The 21188-nt window shown below is 39.7% G+C and overlaps 2 protein-coding genes across 6 annotated transcripts in view; one reads left to right on the top strand and one right to left on the bottom strand.

The window, feature by feature from the left end:
* The window catches only part of CPEB3 (cytoplasmic polyadenylation element binding protein 3), a 95797-nt gene extending 89418 nt beyond the window's left edge, over positions 1 to 6379 (bottom strand). For 2 of the 4 annotated variants that reach the window (XM_068397575.1, XM_068397576.1), the window contains exon 1: positions 512 to 630. In XM_068397575.1, the coding sequence (XP_068253676.1) occupies positions 512 to 608 (97 nt within the window). In that variant the 5' untranslated portion in view covers positions 609 to 630. Of the gene's footprint in view, positions 1 to 511; positions 631 to 5721; positions 5779 to 6307 lie in introns of those variants that run through there. The other 2 variants (XM_068397579.1, XM_068397577.1) reach the window with 2 other exon arrangements.
* Positions 6380 to 6450: 71 nt separating this feature from the next.
* Positions 6451 to 21188, top strand: part of MARCHF5 (membrane associated ring-CH-type finger 5) — a 32575-nt gene continuing 17837 nt past the window's right edge. For both annotated transcript variants that reach the window (XM_068397581.1, XM_068397580.1), the window contains exon 1: positions 6451 to 6896. In XM_068397581.1, coding sequence (XP_068253682.1) covers positions 6853 to 6896 — 44 coding nt within the window. In that variant the 5' untranslated portion in view covers positions 6451 to 6852. The remainder of the gene's footprint in view (positions 6897 to 21188) is intronic.

The raw sequence follows: 21188 nt of genomic DNA, 5'->3' as shown, positions 1-21188 counted from the left end.
GTTCTGAGCTATCAGTACGAAAATACATTTAGAGAGAAAAACATAGCAGCTGAAATGTTAAAATTCTGTTGTCGATAGAGTATATTTAAATCAATTAGTTACCAGGTTATCTATAGTGGCTAGCACAGCAGTTGCTTCAAATATGTACCTTGACTTAGCTAGTTGTTTTTGAACTTTATCCTAAGGACTGTAATCCACAGCCATTTTCACATTGCTTCTTAAAGCTAAAAATCACTGCACAATTCAACCCTCTTGTCAAGGTCAAGACCTACCTTCAATGAATGAAGCCAGTCTGAATGGAAAAACACTGGACAATAAATGACTTTGAAAGGCAGGCCAGCCAATGTCTAATGTTGGACTAATATGCAGTACCTCTTGATTATTTGCTGGTGTAAGTATTTGTACAAATTTACAATCCAGTACAGGAAATCTATATCCCCATAGCAATACCAGCTCCGTTTGCATGCAGTAACCCACACAGTCAACACAGAAATTTTTAAGGAACAGTTACCTTTGGATTTTCTGTATTTAAAGATCAACAAAATGACAGTATATTTATTTTCTTCTTTCAGGTTTGGTATATGACAAACAGCCGACCACTCTGGCATGAGCACTTTGACAACTGGAAGCTTTTGGCGCATGCTCTCCCAAGGAATCATGGGGTTTGAAGTCTTATCTATAGATGGCGTTTCACTGCTGCCTATCCTGAAAGGAAGAGGGCTCGAAAGGAAAAAAACCAGCACACTTCCCTCTTCCCAGGGAAAATTGCTGCAATCTAATCACCAGCTCTCAGAAAATAAATATCTGTCAGATTGAGCTGAAAGTGAGTAATTAAATAAGAGCTTTTAACAGTTTAATTTATAAGCCCAGATCAAATAGCTACCTATTCAAAATAACAATCACTAGGCAAAGAAATAGTTCTAGTATTTCCAGACTTCGTTCCAAACACCAGACTTCTAGTATAATTAATTATAAGCTCATACGAGCTATAAAATATACAGCTATTACAAAGGAGATTGTGTCATGTTGCTTAGCTGAAGAAAATATTAAATAATCACCTGTCATAATATAATTTCTAAAAACATTCTGAAACTCAAACATAAATAGGCTGAGTATGAAAATTTAAAACAAATCAACATCAGCACGTAGGCAAAAAGTTGTACTATTGGAATAGTTTCCAATTTCCAAGTTACCACTTTTTCATTACTGAGTTATTGTTACTACACTGAAAATTCTACCAAATAAAGAAGCTACTCAGAAAAAAAAGGAAGGTGCAAATTTTACTATCTAGCATTCCATCTACTCTGTACACTGTGGTTCCACATTTCAACTACCTCCCTTCCACTACCCACTATCCACATATCTCCAACCTCCATATCAATACACAGCCTGACAGGAGTTCCTCTCGTAAGATATTAATATTTTCATGATTAATGTAGGTCGGGTAAAGTTTTCAGAATTTTGTTTACCGGCACTTGTGTTCTGTCTTGTACTGGTCCATGAATTATTCTGGACATTTATTCTGGGCAATTATTCATAATACTAATTATTTAGGAACAAATACTAATGCTTGTATGCAAATTACATAGTTGAAATCAGAAGTGTGAAAATATCAGTGTTTAATAAAATTGCAGGCTGATTTTTCAAAGAATGAAATATGCATAGCTTTATGGATGCAAGAGAGATGACTAAAGCTGAGAAAGATAAATTAGGGCAGTTGAAAATGGGGTGTTAAAACACTTATGTCTCTGCTTTCTACAGTCTGTTTACGTTGGACTGTATGGTCTGCTTGCCTTAAATCAATGCTGTAATTAAGAGTTTCTCAACACTTGCTCTAACCTGTTTGTGCTACTCTGAATCATTAAGGGCAGGAAATCTGCTTTCTTATAGCAGTTGAAAACACCTCATCTGTTGAAATATCCCAGCTAGCACAGGGCTGGCTCTAGGTGTTCTATATCCCTACTTTATGTCCCTGTTTACTTCTGTGTTATTGCTTTTCAGATGATTTAAAGATTCATGTGGAAGGGACCGCACCCTTGCTGACAGTTCTTCCCAGGAGACAGCTTCACTTTGTAGATCAATTATTAAGATAAGGAGAGTGCTCATTACAATATTCACAAATAGAGACGCACTCCAGAACCAAAGAAAATCATGATGTAAAGACAGTTTTTGATCAACTAGCCACTAGAAGAAAAACATTTTTTGTTTCTACCAGCTAACTCTTTTGTAACTGGAAGTTAAAAGATAATAACAACAGCTGTATTAGAACACAAGAGCTTAATTCAATCTGGTATTTGAACTACTTGACCTGGGCCAGTTCCAAAGAAACAAATGTAAGAAAGGCACAAATAAGCCTAGCTAACTCAATTAACATTGTATTGAGTGTATTTTTATTTTGTGAAATTCATTATGAAGCAATTTAAGCCTACTATGACTAACAAATCATGCTAGTCTTTCTGCCAGAAAGTGAATATTCCAAGTAGCTTGAAGGTTAAAATTAAGTATTATATTACTGAAAAAATGAGTTTTATTGTAGAAACATTTTTCTCAGTTTAGATTTGTTTCATTTTAGCTTAATTGAGGGCTGCTTGTCTTTTTAAAGATGGAATCAAGTAGATAAAAAATCCCTAACTGACCTTGTAATGTAATTTTACATATTATTATCATAGCAGTTAAAATGCAGTTTTGCCAAAATAGAATACTTTCATATTGCCAGGTTACTTAGCTTTGTTGAAAACAGTGAATAATTCCAGCAGTCTTAATGTTGTCAGATCAAAAGAACTGTATAAAGGTACTGCTCCTTTGTTATTTGGCCTCTTTTTCAGGCCTTGCTGAAATGGTCAGATAAATATTTAATATACCTCCATATCATTCCTACAGTAATTGCTTGTCAACTTCTTTATTAGGCTTAAATCTTGTATAAATTTGTTATAAAACAATTTAGTATTTTAAACGCTGATCTTTTGACATAAATCTGACAGCCAAAGTCAGGGCTCGATTTTAAGCCCTAAATAGCTTACATTGTTTTTGGTGATTTTCATCACATGCACAACATGTAAGTTCTGTACTTGCCTTCAAATGTGCAGTTTTATTTAATTCAAAATTAAATTTAGTAATTTTATATCAGTGAGGCTGAACTCAGTCGAATCTCAATTAGCAGCAATCATTTTCCCTGACTTTGCGTTGGTGAAAGGGAGTCTGTACGCAGGAGAGTGCTCTCTGGGCTCAAATGTAGCTACTACCAGGTGAAGGTAAGAGAGGACCGAATAAGACAGTGCAATGAACATCATGGAGGTGGAAGGAACAAAGAAGAATCTATTAAGGGATGATATGGGAAGCAATCATTTAAAAAAAGAAAAAACTGCAAGAGGCAACCTGAGATTTATAGTGGAAATTGCCAATGCAAAGAAGGAAGCATAAAGAATAAAAAGTGGAAAGAAAATTAAGAGAAAAAGGGGATGAAGGAGAGTGAATTGAAGGAGGAGATTGTTGGGGAGAATAAAGCAAGCATTTGAACAGAGCAGCTGCATATCCGGTCTTGTTAAGGGGAATAGATGAGGATGGAATGACAACTCTTGCTCTGTCAGGGAATAAGGAGTTTTTTCTCAAATTTAGAAACAGTTGGTTATATATGCCTTTTAGGATCGCACTGTGATTCTGAGAAGAACAGACAAATGGAGAACACATACCCCAGGCTGTCCAACAAACTCCTGAACAATAAAAAGGCACAAATCAGTTTTTAAATTTCAGGATCTTTAAGCTATTTATGGGATGTTAAGAGGTTTGCCATCATAGAATAGTTTGGGTTGGAAGGGACCTTTAAAGGTCATCTAGTCCAACCCTCCTTCAATGAGCAGGGACATCTTCAACTAGATCAGGTTGCTCAGAGCCCCATCCAACCTGACCTTGAATGTCTCCAGGGACGGGGCATCTGCCACCTCTCTGAGCAACCTGTTCCAGTGTTTCACCACCCTCATCGTAAAAAATTTCTTGCTTACGTCAAATCTAAACCTACCCTCTTTCAGTTTAAAACCATTACCCCTTGTCCTATCATGTTTTTATGTATTCTGTTTTTTATATTTAATGTTTGGGAAAAAAAAAAAGGGGAAAAAAAAAGTCCAAACCCACCAAGTGTTCACTATTTGACCTGATATTCAAGTTTTGTCCAGTCTTGTCATCCCTCCCTGTGCCAGACTGTTCTTCAGCCTCAAATGGTAGCCAACTGATCCTGGGTTCTGGTTACACTTCTTCAGGTAAGTATTGTTCACAGCCATTATGACCTCACAGGTTTATCCTAAAAGGCAGCCAACTAGCATGTCCTTCCCACCCCAAAGAAAAAATACAGGAATTGCACAAATTGCATAATCCTAGGAATAAAACCAGCTTCCCTACTTCCATTTGTAATGTTTGAGAATAAAGGTATAAAACTTAAAGCATTTGGCTAATCTAGCTCATCAGTGCTCTGGCCAATAGACAATGCGCTTATTCCAGACCAAGATTAGGAGCCAGAAACTCTGATATCTAATATTGCTCTTACATTTCATAAACAGCTGTAATTAGGACAGTGTGTACTAGGTTCTCTTCCAGGAAGTTGTGCCCATATGGTTTACTCAGGCCACTGTATATCCAAGACTTCTCAGCAGTGCAAGCGAAACCAAATTTTACTGTCCCAAGAATAAGTACCAAATCAATTTTCTGGGACAGGATGTCAGCATGATGCCTTCTTCCTACCTGCTTCTACACATACTTTCTGTAAACAACATTTACATCACTGTAACTACTTTAGCATTCCTGTTTATGATAGTCATAGCAATTAGAAAATAAACAACACCCTCCCTACTCTATACGTATAATACAGCTTACAAGTCCAAGTCTGGATATTTTACACACATTTTTACAACACGTTTCTCTCAACAAAGACTCTAAAAACCAGACTGATTTTGCCTAGCTAAGGCAGCACGGTCAAAGAATCCAGTATATTCACTAAAGTCTCCTTCCTATGCTACCTCATCTCCATAGTCATGTGTATCCATCACACAAATGCTACCTGTCTCAATCAAGAACAGATGCAGGTTGATGCAGCTGTACAGTTGTGGAGTTGGCCCTGTAAATTATTACCTTGTACAGCAACTGCAGTATAAGAAAGCTGTAATTTACACAAGGTATCAGGGACTAGTTACATGTAACAGAACTTATTACAAGAGCTATTTATTAAAAATATACATACAAATATGTTTATATATAACCTGAAAGGGAAAATTCAAAGTTGATCTTTACTAACCAACCTTCCCAAGAATTTGGAATGTCACAACTGCCTCTGAAAAGTAGGATCTCACCCTTTGCTTAGGGAACATGACATTATGCAGAACTTTTACATGCATGCATATACGCACACATAGACTAAGAAGTAAGAGTGGGAGACAAGACACCCATGGTGGAGATAAATGGGAAGGCAACTTCTCTCCAGGTGCTATCCACCTCTTTGTTCTATAAAGGCTTTTCAGCTTCTAAATTTCCAGTTTCACAGACTGTGTTGCTCTGTATTGACTTCAGAACATGTAACAAAATTTAAAAGCACTTTAGAAGGACTTTTTTCCCATTAGGAAGAATGCCTAGAAACTGAGAGCGTTGTCATTACCACCAGCCATTCCACTCCTCACCCCACTTGTGCACAGAAGCTAGTGGCCACCAGGCCTCCAACGAACGCGAAGGGCCACTTACAAGGGCGCCGGGTGCTTGTCATTGCCAACAAGCCCACAGAAACGAATTAATTCCCCTTCCGCCGTACCAGTACTCCTCGACAGCCTAGCCGGGGCAGGCACCTGGCAAAGTCCCCGCTTCCCTCGGGCCTCTCCGCCCCAAGGGCAGGCCGCGGGGAGGCCGGCCGGCCGAGCAGGGGTTGGGAACCGCCTGCACCTGCTCGGCAGGCGAGGGAATGGCGGGGCTGCGCAGAAGGGTGCTCGCCGGGACCCCACGCCCTGCGTGAGCGGGGAGGGGGCAGAGGAGGAGGCGGCCCGGCTTCTCCCTTCTTCCCTCCCTCCGCCTGTGAGGAGGGACGGCCGGCTGGAGCGGGGCAGCTCCGCGACGCGGCGGGCAACGGCCGCTGCGCGAGGAGGCGGGCGATGGCGCGAGGGCCCTTCCCACTCCCGCACCGTCCCGGCCCTCAGGGGAGCCTGGGCGGCGGCGGCGGGCAGTGGGAGGGCTGGCAGCCACTGCGGCGGGCGCGGGGCCGGGCCCGCGGCTGACCTGTCCCTCACCTACCCCCGTACGCCAGCGCGCCCATCCCGCCGCCACTGCGTTCCCCTACCTGCCTCGCGCGCGGTGCCGGGCAGTGACTACGCGACGGCGGCGAGGAGGGGCATAGGGAGGGGAGAGGGCGGGGGGTGCGCCCCGTGGGACCTTTAAACGCCGGGCGGCGGCAGAACTACACTTCCCAGCGTGCCGCGGAGACCACCGCCAGCTCCCGGCGCAGGCGCGCCGCGGCGGGTGGGCGGTGGTGATGGGCGTCGTGGCTGCGCGGTGGTGACGGGCTTCGTGGCTGCGCTCGGCAGTGACCTCACAGAGGCGTCGCTGCTGTCGCTGCCGCCGCCTCTCACCCCGGCAGCGCGGTGGCCTGGACCGCGTAGCTTCTGTGTGTGGCTCCGTCCCGCCTCAGCGACCGGCCCTCCGCTTCGTCCCCGCCTGTTGAAGGAGGGGCCGTTCCGGCTGTCTCCCGGGAGGGCGGTGTCGCTGCCTTTGCTCTTGCTTCCCTTCCCCTACTGCCACGCGCGTGACGCGCGGCTTCGTCGGCGCCGGGGCCGCCTTTGTCAGGCTCCGGGCCCTCGGCTAGGCCCGCTCCTCCTCCCGGGAGCCATGTCCGAGCAGCCGGGCTTGGCCGTGCCGCAGACCATGGACAGGTAACGGGGGGGGACCGGCGCTGAGGCGCAGTGGGAGGGAACCCTCGGCGAGGGCCTATGAGTTCCCCGCGTCCCCCCCGCTGCCCGCGGGGACGGGTCCGCGCTTGCCTGTGGCGTGGTTCGGGCTGCGGGGGGAGTTGCGATGGGCCGCTCCGGCGTGGGGCCCCCGCAGCCGTTGCTGGCGGGGGGCTGAGGCGCGGTGGCGGCGGAGCAGGGTCTGGGCCGGTGGTGTGGGTCCGGTTTCACTTTCTGGCTTCTGGAAACTTTGGTGGTCCGCGCGAAGTTGTGCAAGTTCTGCCATAAATCAGTGCGAGGTTCCGCGGGGACCAGCGTGGTATCTGCGGCGGTGCGTGGGGTGTGGAAGGATCGCTCTGGCAGCGTTTGGGCAGGAGGAGGTGTGTCTGGGCTGACACGGGTTCTGGGGAGAGTGGTGGAGCTCTGCGGAAGGCTGTCCGGTTTCTGTGGGTCTAGGAGATACTGTAGGTATGGAAAGCATTGACACGCACGTAGAATAAGGCACCAAAAGACGACCAAGGCTTAACTGGCCTCGTGTGTTTTGTTGCTGATTTTATGACTTTGAAGAAAGCCTACAATTGCTTTTTGGACTGCTGTTAAAAAGTACAACCTAAAAAGCACTTTGTCTTAAATGCAGGGGAGGAAAGACGCTTACTAACTCTTAAATTATTTTTATTACATTTGTTTTCTCTTTATGCTTTTATTTGAATATGTAGCACTTTCACCCTGTACTACTGAGGGCTTAAGATTCCTTATGTATAATTTTGAGTCATCCAGGAAGCCCTTAAGATCCGCCCCTATAAACAGCAAAAATACAGCCTGTTATTGCAGGAGTTGTGATAGCCTGGTATCTCAGGAGGTGGGGATCCAAAAGGAATGAGGCTTCTATTGATGAACCTGTCAAGCTTTCATCATAAGAAAAAAAAAACAACATGGTGTTCTTTTCCTTTCCAGGTCAACTCTAAGGAAAGAGGGCTTAGCAAAATACAGGCTGTCATCAGGCAAGTGATGGAGATATAAACTATGTGAGGTAGGGGCAGAATTTGTGCAGCCTGGAAGGTGAGGATGAGAAGTTTCAGTTTGATGCAGAAAGAGGATAAAAGTGAATCGGGCAGGGAGGGAGAGAAAGTTGTTTGTGTTTTTAGAAAAACTGAAGAAGTGAAGGATGACAATGGGATAATTTAGCTTATAATTTAGAACAATGCCTGTCAAGGAGGCTAGGAGCCAGGAACCATAAGTGCATCTCCAAGAAGTAACAGGAAGGAGGTAAATTTTTAGAAATACTATCAGGGAAGTATTCAGTTTGATACACTTCCTGTGAATGTAGGGAATAAAGGGGAAGACTTAAGGAAGACAAAAAGAATTGGAAGGAAGATGATAGAACTATTGTGTAGGAGGGGGGGCAAAAAAAGGAAAAGACCAGGAAGAGTTCTGCAGAATCAACTGCTCTGAAACTAAAAAAATCTTATGTTTATCCTGAAGTTTGTAGTCCAATAATATATAATATTTTATGTTTTGGAGTTCTAGGAAACCATGATATTGTGAGTCAATTGCCTATTGTCTGTGGCTGTTATATCATACCATGAAGTCCTAGTTCATCCTTTTGGGAAATGGCTGTAAGGTGGTGTTTATAATCTGTGTTGTGAACAACTGTTAAACAGTTAATTAAAAAAAGGGAAATTAGTTAACTGGTGGCCAAACCAGTTTACTGTAATTCAATTGTTATGTCTAATGGTTATGTGGGTTTTGATGTACATTTAATATTCCTATATGCTTTCAGCTTTGTGAAATTGTAATTTGTATCTCTGGCCCTTTTCAAATACTTTTTCCAGGAAACTTGGAGTAGCAGAGTTGATATAATCTAAATCAACTGGAAAGTGTCCTTGACTTCCTTAATAACAGTGGGGGGAAAAGTTTTAAGTACCTAGGTGGCATAAAAGGAGGTATGAAGAGAAGCAGTGGCTTTCATATAAGAATTCATTGAGTTCAGTATAGGAAACTTTAGAAACGGTAGTGTGAGAAGTTGTAAATGGAGTGGTAAGAAGGAGCCAAGTATTTAGAATTTGAATTTAATTCAGAGTGTAGTACAATGCCAATAGAAGGATTTTGGAGTAACCAAGACCTCAAAATTCAGTCAATGTAAGCAATTTTTTGGTTACATATTGGGTTTATGGAGTGGGGTTACATTGGAAGAAACTGATTTTCATTCATCTGGTATTTCTGAAGGTCATACCTAACTGTTTTCATATTGTATGTAGTGATGATCAAGATAAACCTTCAATATTTCACCTTAGGGGACATAACCTGTGTATGAATCATCTCTAGGGATTCTGAGGGGTTGAAATGACTCTTCTGTCCTGTTATCTTTATTGCTAATGACTGTTGTTTTCCTGAGTAAGAGGAAAAAATACATATGCAAAAGCTTAAGAGTAACTGTTAAAGTATTATAACAACACAAAGCGCATACTTTTAAATCAAATTCGGATCTCTTGATAAAGAAGGCAGAAAATAGCTTTTCAGTGAATAAGACTTTAATTTTATTCTAATAGTTAAGGAGGGAAAAAATAGGGTTATCTTTTGTTTCCAATGCGTAGGTGGTCACATTGAGAGTGGTGACGTACTATTGTATCAGGAGTAAGGTGTTGCTGCAGACCTGAATGTATGCACTGCTCTTATAGCAGTTCATAGGGTCAGAGGTCTTCACAGCAAGTTCATAGAATCATAGAATGGTATGGGTTGGAAGGGACCTTAAAAATCATCTAGTTCCAACCCCCCTGCCACAGGCAGGGACGCCTTTCCACTAGACCAGGTTGCTCAAAGCCTCATCCAGCCTGGTCTTAAACACTGCCAGGGAGGGGGCATCCACAAGTTCTTTAATTATGTATTTGTGAGAGAGAACAGTTGGCTGCTTCTCTTGACTCTTAGATTCTACATCTGTGTGATTTAGAGGTGTTTTTACCTTAATAGAACAATTTGGATTTCTCCAGTGTAAGGAATGTCTTGATAGCATCTCAACATTATTGCCTGGGCTTCGTCTTTCTTTTATGTATTTTGTGCTCCATCCTCCTTTATTTTCCCTGCATAATTTCAGCCTGGAAGCAAACCACACATTTGTAACAGAAGGCAGATAGCTGTTAAGGAGTAAGGAGTTTGTTACTTGAAATTTCTAGCTAAGGATTTTATACTTGCTTGAAGGATTGGCTACAGCATAAATACAAGAAGCACGAGAAGTAGACAGGACTATGAAGTGACATTACATTCTGGAGTTCTCTCGTCTGCAGCATTTAGGAGACTAATCCAAAGTATTATTATGACCCTTTCTGGCCTCAAAATTGGAATTTCCATCCCTCTTGTAATTTTTTTTTCTTCTAGCTCCTGTTTAAATAACAGGCCTAGATAACAGTCTTAAAATACCGTCCTTTTCTGCATGCAGGATTCTTTGCAGTCTATGGTAAAGGGCCGTATTCCTGGCCTAATGCATGCACTTGAAGGCAGTGGTTAATAGTCTGTCTAAATGGTGAGGTTTTATTATTTTTAATCCCTTTATTCATGTTGTTTTAATGCATAAATTACAGAACGATAGGAATTTCCATTAAAAAAAGGAAATTATGTGGCAGTGGTTTTTTATATGCTGTAAATCAATGTAAAAACATTTTTCAAGATTTATTTAAATAAAATTGCTAGATTACTTGAAAATGTCTTAGAAATTATAGCTATTGCTCTGTTGAGTGCACAGGGCAAACTTGAAAGTCAGTCCTAATGCATTTGTCAAATTTTAACAAGCAGAGGCCATTTGATATGCTATACATTTTTTTCATGTAAAAGCATTTTTTTAAGGAAATATATATTCTGAATGGCATTAGGGTGTTGAACCTTTACAGTGAAATTCTTGTGCCTAGTATGCCAAGATCATGAATTGAGTCAGTCAGAGTTAACACCATATGACTGTTTCATCCTCTATCCTTGCCACTCCTTATTTAAAGGAGACAATAGAGTTGAAATTGCCGGTAGACTTTAAAAGCAATTAAAAGATAAAATGCAGAACTGTAGTTGGCTTAAGAAATTGCTTATACTGCCCAGAGGGGAATACTGTTGCAACTAAATTTTCTCTTTGCCAGAGGACTGATTTGCTAGCAATTGAGGTTCAGAAGTTGCAAAATAGCAAATTCATGGGTTTTCTATGTCAGTTTTCTGAACTGCCATCTGATTCCAGGGTAATTTTTTTTTTAAAGAAAAAAGGATCTGCAATGGTGTTGTACCTCATTTTCAGTTGCTCCTTTCATTCCAGCTATCATGTGTGGCGGTGTTTGTGTTGGTGTCTCTTTTCCTTCCCTCTTTGGAAGTGTGGGCACTGATTTAGGTTTATCTGCACAATTAACTGTCGATACTTTAGTAGACAAAGACACAGGTTTGGATTAAGATGTTAATGCTACAACCTAGGCAATGTAATTAGTGCAGTGTGGTCTTTGATTAAAAAGACCTTTATTCTGAACTCCTTGTACTGGATGTTGTGTGCTGTGAATAATCTCACTGAGTAAAGCTGACACATGAGTAAATCTTTTGTAGGAGTGGAGTTCAACCAGATAAGATATGCAGAGTAATAAACAACATAAAACACTTTACAGGATTTATGTAGTATTTTTACTTTTCACAAACTATGTACCTTCTCTGCAGTTAACTCAGTCTGTCTGTTCTGTTTGTGCTGATTAAGCATGACTCTCTTCATTGCCCTATCTGAAGGAATTGTTTTCCCTCTACACGACACAGTTAAACTAATTTTTTTGAAAGAGGACTTTCCCTAGCTTCTGGTTGAAGTCTATGAGCAAATAGAAGTACTTGGCTTTCTGTTGTTCCTCCAGAGTAGGTTATGCGTGCTTATAAAGAAGAGAGTATAAGAATAAAGAATGGGCTGTGCTGGGTTAATCTCTACCAGAAAGGAAACGAGGTGTTCTTCCCTGTCTTTACCCCAACTGATTGGAAGCTGATGTTGACACAAGAAAGAAAAAGCAAAATTATGTATATCTTAGAGTGGGTTTGAAGAATGAAAGTTTGAAACAGTAATAACTTTCTAATAGCTTGACTTTTTCATTATTGCTTCCTCCCAGGTACATCCCTTGCTATTCCAGTTCTCTTTATGCCAGATGTTCTGCATAGATTTCTTCCTGTGTCTTATCAGTAAAGATGATTAGTGAAGACTTGTTGCAGACCTGTAGAATGCCTTTTGCCCATGTGTAGTATAAAAGTGTCAGCATGTCTTTTACAAACTATCTTAACCTTTTGACTGTCATGTGCATTATATTTCCATCTTTGACGTCTGCTTTGGTATGCTTAGGAACAAACATACATGTTTTAATTGCTGCTTAACTGTTAACTTCTACCTGCAGACAGCAGGCAATTATTCCTCCTAGTTAAGTGCAGGGAAACTCCTGAGAGACTATTTATCATTTTTGGTACTAAAAATCTTGGTATTCCATGTCTTATCAAGGCATTCAAATAACATTTTCATATGTTGTATCTGCTTCATCTAAAGAAAGCTATACAAAAACCTCTTTATTGATATCTTCCACATAAAAGTGCTCAGACCTCTACAGTAGGGCTTGACTGTTTTCTTTGGCATGGTGTCTTACAGTGCTTGCTGAAGTTAAAACTTCTGATAATAAATACAAATGTATTGAAAAAATATCTTAATATGTATAATAATTTACAGAGAAAGATCAATTAAAAGGTTCAGGTATTAATTTTGGAACATCTTTTTAAGTAATACTTAAAGTGGTAATGAATGTGCCAGCTGTTGAGGACTTGTTTGCTTGGTGCTTCTGACATCTGAACCTGCTCATGGTCTTACTGTACTGCAGAGTGGGTGGGAAGTTCCTTGTGGGAAAGCGGTAAGAGCTTTTTGATGCATCTCTTTTTTTCTTCCTCTCAGCAACAGAATGAGTTGGGTACTAGCTTGTTATGGGATGTAATGCTTACCTTTATCAAAAGAGTGCATGACTTGCTCATTTTTTACTGGCACTTGTGGCTTACCACAAGTAGCGAATCCATCTTCAGTGCAGAAGAATGAAAAGACCCAGTCTGAAGTGGTTAAGTTCTTTTAAGCAAACTGCTTCTGGTTAATGTTTCTAAATGAAACTGTTATTAAGGTTACACAAGATGGTCAAGGGGCTGGAGCACATGACTTACTAGAAAAAGCTAGAGGGAACTGGGCCTACTTAGCCTGAAGAAGACGGCTAGGAAAGACTCAATAACCTTCTAATACCTACCGAGGACGTTGTTCAGAAGACAGTCTGGCTCCTTTTGGAGGTTTCTGGGAGGATGATGAGAAACAATGACTGTAAATTTGAACAGAGAAGGTTTCAGCATGCGGGGATGGGGAGTGATGCAGTTGAGCTTTGGAACAGGTTGCCCAGGGCAGCTGTGGATCTCTGTTCATGGGCCTTTTCAAGACCCAGCTGGAGAAAGCTCTGACAATCTGGTCTGAATTTAGTGTTGCTTCTGCCTTGGGCAGGAGATCTGACTAGAGACCTCCTGTGGTCCCTTCCAACCCAAATAGTTCTATGATACCAGGTCTAGATGCAACTCCAATTTAAACAGGGAGACAACACAGTATGAGGGCTCTGCACTGTGTGTCATGAATGTACTGTGCTGGAGGTGCCAATACGGGAGGTACAGTCCACTAATACCTTCTGGCAAATCTGCACGTAGCCTTTTTTTAGCATCTGCTCTGAAGTCTGTATCTAGAAGTTAAGATGACTTCTTGTCTTGTTTTTTCTTTTTCTCTAAGATTTTTTTTTTTGCTCTCCTGTTATTTTAATGCTAATATGAGTGCTTTTTGTCGATAGCTTTCTACCATTCAATGAGGGTGCTCAGGCTCAGGATTTTTGTGACATGATTTTGGAGAAAGGATTATATACCTTCTGCCTAGCACTAATATAGTATAAGAAAAATTCCAATCAAAATCTCTACTTCTAAATGCTAGTTTAAAAAAAAGTTTGTACTGAAGTTGTATTAAACCGGGGACTAACTGTTCATTTTTATAATTTATTACAATTTGTTATAATTTAAAATCTTAATTATCTTAACTGATTAAGAAAAAAATGAAAATTAAACTGCTCTGCTATATAACAGTTTCCCTATAATAAGTAAATACCAGTTGATTTAAGGGCCAGCCATGGAATCTTGGTATATGCTTATGTTTGGAAACAACTCTCACAGGAAAGAAACTTTTTGGATAAGTGTAGTTAGTGTTCCTAGGCTTTTAGATGATTAATTGCTGATGAGCATTATGAACTATTTAGTGTTCTCAGTTTATGTATCTGTGCCTGTTTCTCCCTTTGGTCATGCATCCCTTCTTCAAGGTGTATGTGTTAAAAGAAGGTGTTAACACAGTGTGAAGGTAATGAATAACAGTTATGGACAAGAAGGGCTGGCATTCAGTGATTTATTTATTTTTTTAAACCCATTTTAATATAGTAGTTATTTCTTCACAGTCTTTCTAGAAAAAAGATTAGACCCTCTATTTTAATGCTGTAATGTTGTCTTTCTCATCTCTCCTCATTTGTTTCTCCTGTTATAAATGCCTTCTCCTGGGATCTGAATACTTTTGTTTAGAAGTGGATACGTTATATTGGACTAAAACGTGCCAAAATAAGTTAGCCTTCTGTGAAGGATATAATTATAGAAGACCATGTGCTGGGTGCTTGTGACTGTTCTACTGGTGAGTTACGCAGTCAGTTCTACAGAGTGCCGAGGAGAGTTACTTAATGTTATGATCAGGCACCTTGGTGTTTTGTTCACATTTATTCAGAGTAAAGACATTTCCAAATTTTCAATGTCTGCCATACTTGAGTGGTTGGCTTTGTTGTTCTTGAGGTATTAATGTCCCAAGAATACCTCTTCTTGGCATTAAAATTTTTTTTTGGTGATTTTTAGATCTCAAGTTGTTCAGTTTTTATTATATATATTAGGACAATATAAGATGATTGACTTCAGTAGAACGTTTTGGTTTGTGCTCTTATACTGTAAATTCTCTAATAAAAATAGAAGTTATAAACTGAGAATAACTTAAGTAATAGTGTCTATTATATAAACTCTTGAGTTCAAAGCAATTTGCTTGCTTTGGAGTCGTCCTGCCAAGTTTTGCAGCTTTAAGACTACACTTCCTATTTTTCTTCTCTTTTCTTTGGAAGAACATAACAGACAAATTGCTTACCCTGGATGGTCAGTTTAACCATGAAACTCTGTAGGCACATGTCATACACAAATTGAACTTTTATTTCACAATTACCTTGCCTAAGAATTGAATGGGAAGGGAGTAGCTGTAAGTTTGGTTTCTGACAGATTAAGTCTATGCTGTTTACTTTTGTAACTAAAGATGTTGTGCCTAAAGATTAATTTGTATTTTTACATTACCTGTGTGATACTGGAATATTGCTGCAGGAGCTTGAGTTCACATAATGCAGATCCTATGAATGGAATGTAATTTTGCATTTCTTGTCTTTTATCTTTTGCTTGTCACAGCAGCAGTTTAATGTCAAGACAGTTACAGTTTTAGACATGTCAAAGTCGGTCTATTCTGCATGTATGCCGCTCCTGATATTTGTAACATCTGTCATCTACTCTGTACACGTACCACAAATGCCAGTATTGGTATTTTTCTGATGCAGCTCTCTTCCTTTTTCCCCCAGTGCCAAGTAACATTGTTTAATTCTAGTTTAATAGAAACTACATATTTTTATCTTTTTTTTGAGACCTGGAATTGTATTTAACATTCCAGTTTAAAACAGCAGATTAAAAACATCTTGATACCAATCTTTGAAAACAGAGATATGGTTAGTGCTCAATTAAGGAAGCTAATAAGTAAATGCTAACTTTCTGTTATGGAAAAGTAAATCCTCCAGGAGATACGAAGGACTAATGCTTGTTATCCCTTGTCTTGGAACTTAAAGGAATAAAGGTTAAAGTTAAATTCCTTTGAGTCAACCAAACACTTGCTTTAACTTACATCTTGGCTAACAGAGGCAAAATGGATATAATTATTGCTCATTGAATGGCAAAGCTAATTACAGAATTCTGACAAAGCAGTGAAGCAGTTGTGCAGTGATTCCTATCCTTGGTCCGGAGGCAGCATTTTCAAGCAAGCAGTGTGCTGTAAGCAGAATTTTTTTGATGTCAAGGTTAGCCTCAATGCTAATATTTTTAAATTCTTCAATAATGTTAGGAAGATGTTTTCTGGGAACATTGACTGGGGAATCTTTTGTATATGTAATTAAGCTATAGCAGTATCTTAGAGCATCATAGCATACTTTGAGTCTTTTTTACTAAGAAAAAACCTCGTGTGTTCTAGAGCTTCAGATCAATTTTCTGCTGCCTGCATTGATATTTTTTCACACAAATCTTCCCCTGTCCTCTATTTAACTGGTCATTTAGTGTTAATAAGTTGGAGAGGCAAACGCATAATTTTCTGTGCACCATGCTCGATTAAATGTTTGTTGTGGTTTTTTTCCACCAACACTTTGTATGCATTGGTTTAATTTAAGTGTCACTTCTAACTGGAGAGGGTATTGACTGAGCTACTGAAAACAATGATGCAGGTGCTTTTTTTTTTTTTCTTCTGAAAAAGAGCAGAATTCAGGTCGTGATGACTGCAATCAAGGGTATAGTTGAAGATACCTTTTCCAGGAGGCCTCAGATTGAAGTTAAACAGATATAGGTACTTGTTTGTTATACTTTTACTGTCTGGCAAGTAAATCTGATGTATTGGAAACCATGGAGACAGTCAAAACGAAAAGTTTAGCACATGGTGAAATGTGTAATATCCCTAGGGAGTGAGGACTGCTGTGAGAATTTAATACAGTAGATTGCAGATGAGTTACAGCAAGAATGGCTTTTAAAACTACTTTGACGTCCGAAGCTGTCTTCCTTTGCTAAATCTGGGAGTGTTGCTAGAACTAAGACAATTTTGTTAGCCTCAAATAATAATCCATCCTCCTTTAAATAATCTTATTCATACATAAATCAGATAGTTCAGCTTGTCAGTAGCTGGGTGTCCTACCTTCCTAGTAGGTCATGTTATCTGTTAGAGAAGGCTGTGTGTGATCGTCTTGCCATCTAGAGTTCTCGCAGTATCTTGAACATGCTAGCAGCTTTTCTTTCTTCAGCCAGGGTAAATATTAGTATATGAAATCTAGCTGATCGAGCCTCTTACTACTTCAGTTATACCTTGACATGATGCTGTTCTGCAATGAGACATTGAGAGAAGCTAAGACTTAAATGAAAAGCAGAAGAAATTCCTTTTCCTCATCATGAGGAGCTTTCAGACATACTGCTATATGATTTTGTGAATATTACAGGCAATTAATACATAATTAAGATGTTTAAAGAAACATTCAAGGAAGTAACTTTAGACAGCCTCTAAAACATAATTTGCTAGTTGCTTCATATCTGTTACTTTCTATGTTTGTGATTATTGACAGCTTTGTCAAACAATGCTTAAGAAAATGTTTTCCCTATATAGTATGCTATCTGCATTATAAAAAAATTCCATGAAATGTTTAAGACATGAACTTAATGCTATTAGAATCAGTATTTGCTGTGTATGTATATACTTGACTACTTGTTCAGCTTTTCTTTTGAAATTATGTTGTTCAAGGCATATTTCAGTTTTGGAAGTACATTGTCCTATGTGTCTGTATGGGATTCTTTGTTTTGGTTTTGTTTGGGTTTTTTTCCCCTTGGTTTTGGTCATTCTTTTATTTTTTTTCCTAAACATGATGGTAAGAATCAGTGTTACTCTCCCCTGGCAGGCACTCAGTAGCTTAAACTGGTAGTTGTTTGCCAAGCTGCTAATATGTAATAATAATAGTTTAATTAGCAAAATATGTAACCTTTTAGTAATAAGGTGCTTATTGTATGAGTAATAGTTTTACCTAATTTGTCCTTTGCACATTTTTAGGAGGGCCCTGTTTTCCCTCCCTTTCTTAAGATATAAAACACATGTTTGTATCAGCAAAGTTCTTTGTATATTTAGAGGCTCACAGCAAGGCCACCAAGCCTTGGTGACTTCTCAGATTTTCCTTTTCAAAAAGTGAGAGTATGGTAATATTAACCAAAGCCTTTAAGAGAACTGAGTTTTGAAGTCTTTGCAAAAGGGATATGCCTGAATAACTGGTTGCAAAAGTTTAATTTGTCCAGAATGAAAGGTAATTTTTTTACCGATAGTCTAGATTGTCTTTGACAAACTAGAGAATAAAACCCAATGAGATAGCTAATCTGTGGGAGATTTCTTATTTTAAGTTGGCTAGAAGCAAAGGCCATAAAAGCCTTGTAAGGCACGACTCAAGCACAATAGGTGGTGGCTCACAGTCAAAGGTTTAATTTTATCCACAAGCTAGAAAGTTGCCAGCAGGATTCTATGAACTGTCCTTTACTCATATCTCTGCCTTTATATAGTGAGGTTAACTCAAGTGTAAAATATTTCTCCTTAATTGGAGCTATAATTGAGAATATGTAAATAAGTTTAAGTTGAACTTCTGGTAATCACTAGATCTTTCTGGTACACTTTCTAGTTAATTATTCTATGTTTTGTTTTAATATGTTTGACTGCTTATTGGGTTTTAGTTATTCATGAGCTTTTATTAAAAGCTTTTTAAAATCTAGTTTAAACAATGCCATCCTGTGGTTAGAGGAAGTCAGAACCTATATATGGATGCCACTTGTGTGGCCATATGTTCACACTATTAGCTTGATATTCTCTATTTAACCTTTCCCTGCTGTTTTTAATGAAAGCACTACTTTTGTAGTAAAGGCTAGTTACTGTTGCTTCTAGATTCTCATCAGCTTCTCGTTTACTCAGCATTACACCCTATCGTTGATGACTAGGCAGAGCAGAATTGGGTATTAGGTCAGATGACTTTCAGGAACTTCCTTTCAAGGGTTTAGACTTTGTTTCAAGGTGACAGCATGTTTTCTAGTTGAAGGATCCAGGCTGGCATATGGCTGCTATGCCATGCTGCCTTAAAAAGGATCTGCAAAAGTCATGATGGAACATCTAAGACTACTATTTTTGCACTGGTATCTCTGTTCCTCACTCTATGTGTGTGTTTGGCTTTTTCCCCTTAGGATACCATAAGGATTTTTTGAGTTTGATAGACAGAGCTGGAGTTGAAGACAAAAGTATTTTTTGCTGTGTGTGATGACCAAAAAAATATTGGGGAAGAATGGTGCTCCATCTGTAATCCTGTTGCAGTCTTCCTCTGCTAACAAACTTCCACCATTGTGGTAGATAGGTCTGTATGCATTCTGCTGCTGAAGTCTTCATGATGCTTTAGGCTTTGCAGATGAGTTCATCTCTTCCAGCACTTAATCTCCTCTGTGAAGCATGATACAAGCTAGCATTTCTTGGGTTAAGTGGTATTCCCCTCTTTGTAGCCTTTATCAGGGGTACGTAGGCTAGGCTTGCATTCTGTTGTGACCAGGTAGTGGTTCTCTAGCACAAGAATCTTATTCCTGCTGGTTCCTTAAAACTCAGGAAAAGGAAGTGCTTAGTAGTAGCATTTGCAATGTGTTGTTTCTCTTGCTTTTTGAGAGAACACTTTGCTGCATTCTTCTACTAAAATTCTAGCCAGCTCCAAAGTAGCCTGCCTGTGTTGTATGCTGCTAGGTTACTCCCTTGATTTTTGTCATCCTAGTCTTCCCACTTAAACATGATCTTATGGTATTTGGAGGGTAGTTGGCAGGTTTAGTGGAAGCTTATCACTATTCTTCATCAAAGATATTTTATCTGTTGGTATAGACTATGCATAAAAATTCATTATAGAAGCTCATGAAAAATTGCCTCTTCCAAACAGCAGATTGGTGGGTCATTCTTTGGAACAGTGCCTTTTTACGGCCAGTTACTGGAGTGCTTTCAGTCATTTCTTTCAAGATACGTTTTCACCTCTCATTGGCTTTCTGTGCTATGAGTTATGTTTCAGCATTTTCACTTTTTCCTTTTGGATGTGAAACTCAATTGCAATAAGCCACGCAGTCACTTACTGCTTAGCAGAACAAGGATACATTACTCTGACAGCAAGATATCAGCAAATTCCTGTTGCTTTAAGGGAAAGCAGTGTGCTTAGCGGTGTGCTTTATAATGTGGGAAAAATGCAGAAAAGGTTTCTTAAAGAGATTTCTTATATTTTATGAAGGATCTGTAAGGAGAGGAAAAATGCTTTTTTGGTCATGGCTCTAGAACATGTCAGGCATGTTCAAATTTGCATGTGCCATGGTAAGGGTTAGGTCCTGCTAAAAGTCTTGCAAGAATTTTCTTATCAGTTTTCTGGTTTTGCATGCAGTTCTTACATGTGTGCCACTGAACATCGGGGAAAAAAATTCCAAGACTTTTTGCATTCTCTCTTGCAGTACTGAGTATTTGCAACCAGCCTATAAAGCAGCTGTGCTGTCCCAGTCTCACAAGTGATCTTCCATTAAGTGTTGTGGACACAAGGATATCTGCTGGGCTTATGGGGCATAAAAGATTTCTGCAAACTTTTTACTAGTGTATATATAATTAACATATTGCTTTTTAATTTACCTTTTTGTATTGCTTACGCGGTCATGCCTGCTTGAAAACAAAGCTGCATCATGGTGAATTCAGCTCCCACAGACTGAGGCAGATTTGATTTAAATAACATGAATTAGATCCTGTCCTCCCTCCCACCTAAGACTGGTTTGGTAAAAAAGTAAACTTTAGAAGGGGAGGGTAACTCAACAAAAAGGAAAGCAGCCTGCCTCTAGGTATGTCTGTTGGTACTGGAGGTTCTTACTGGTGTGTTGGAGCTGTAACTCCAATCAGGTACAGGAGAGAGTGGCTGCCTTACTGATTAGAAACTCTTGGTTTGGAGAAACCTGTTTACAGGCAGACCTTGGCTTTCTAGATTAGTCATCTCACATTTGGAGTGTAGGATCTCTAGTCTTTAATACAACTTTCTCTCCATCCGTTTTGCTCTTAACATATGCAATGTCCTGAAGAGAGTTCGTCTTCAGGAGAGAAAAAAAACATGCAATAAATGAGTTATTCTCTAAGTCATAATAGAATTTTTGAAACTGGAGAGCTTTAGATGCTGGGGAGGTGAATCTAAAAGGCATTTGTAACCCTATATTCAAAGCTGTAATAATGATATTGGCCTGGTTTTTTTCTGTATGTTTTGTTTTGTTTTTTAAGCCAAGGAAGTGTGGAAAAATACATTAGTGTTATTGATTTGGCTCTGTAGAAAGTCATCAAGGAAAACGGTTTGA

The sequence above is a fragment of the Nyctibius grandis genome, chromosome 4 (genome assembly GCF_013368605.1).
Source record: "Nyctibius grandis isolate bNycGra1 chromosome 4, bNycGra1.pri, whole genome shotgun sequence".
Classification (NCBI taxonomy): Eukaryota; Metazoa; Chordata; class Aves; order Nyctibiiformes; family Nyctibiidae; genus Nyctibius; species Nyctibius grandis.
The sequence above is the reverse complement of the archived record's forward strand: the minus strand, read 5'-3'. Positions and strand labels throughout refer to the sequence as shown.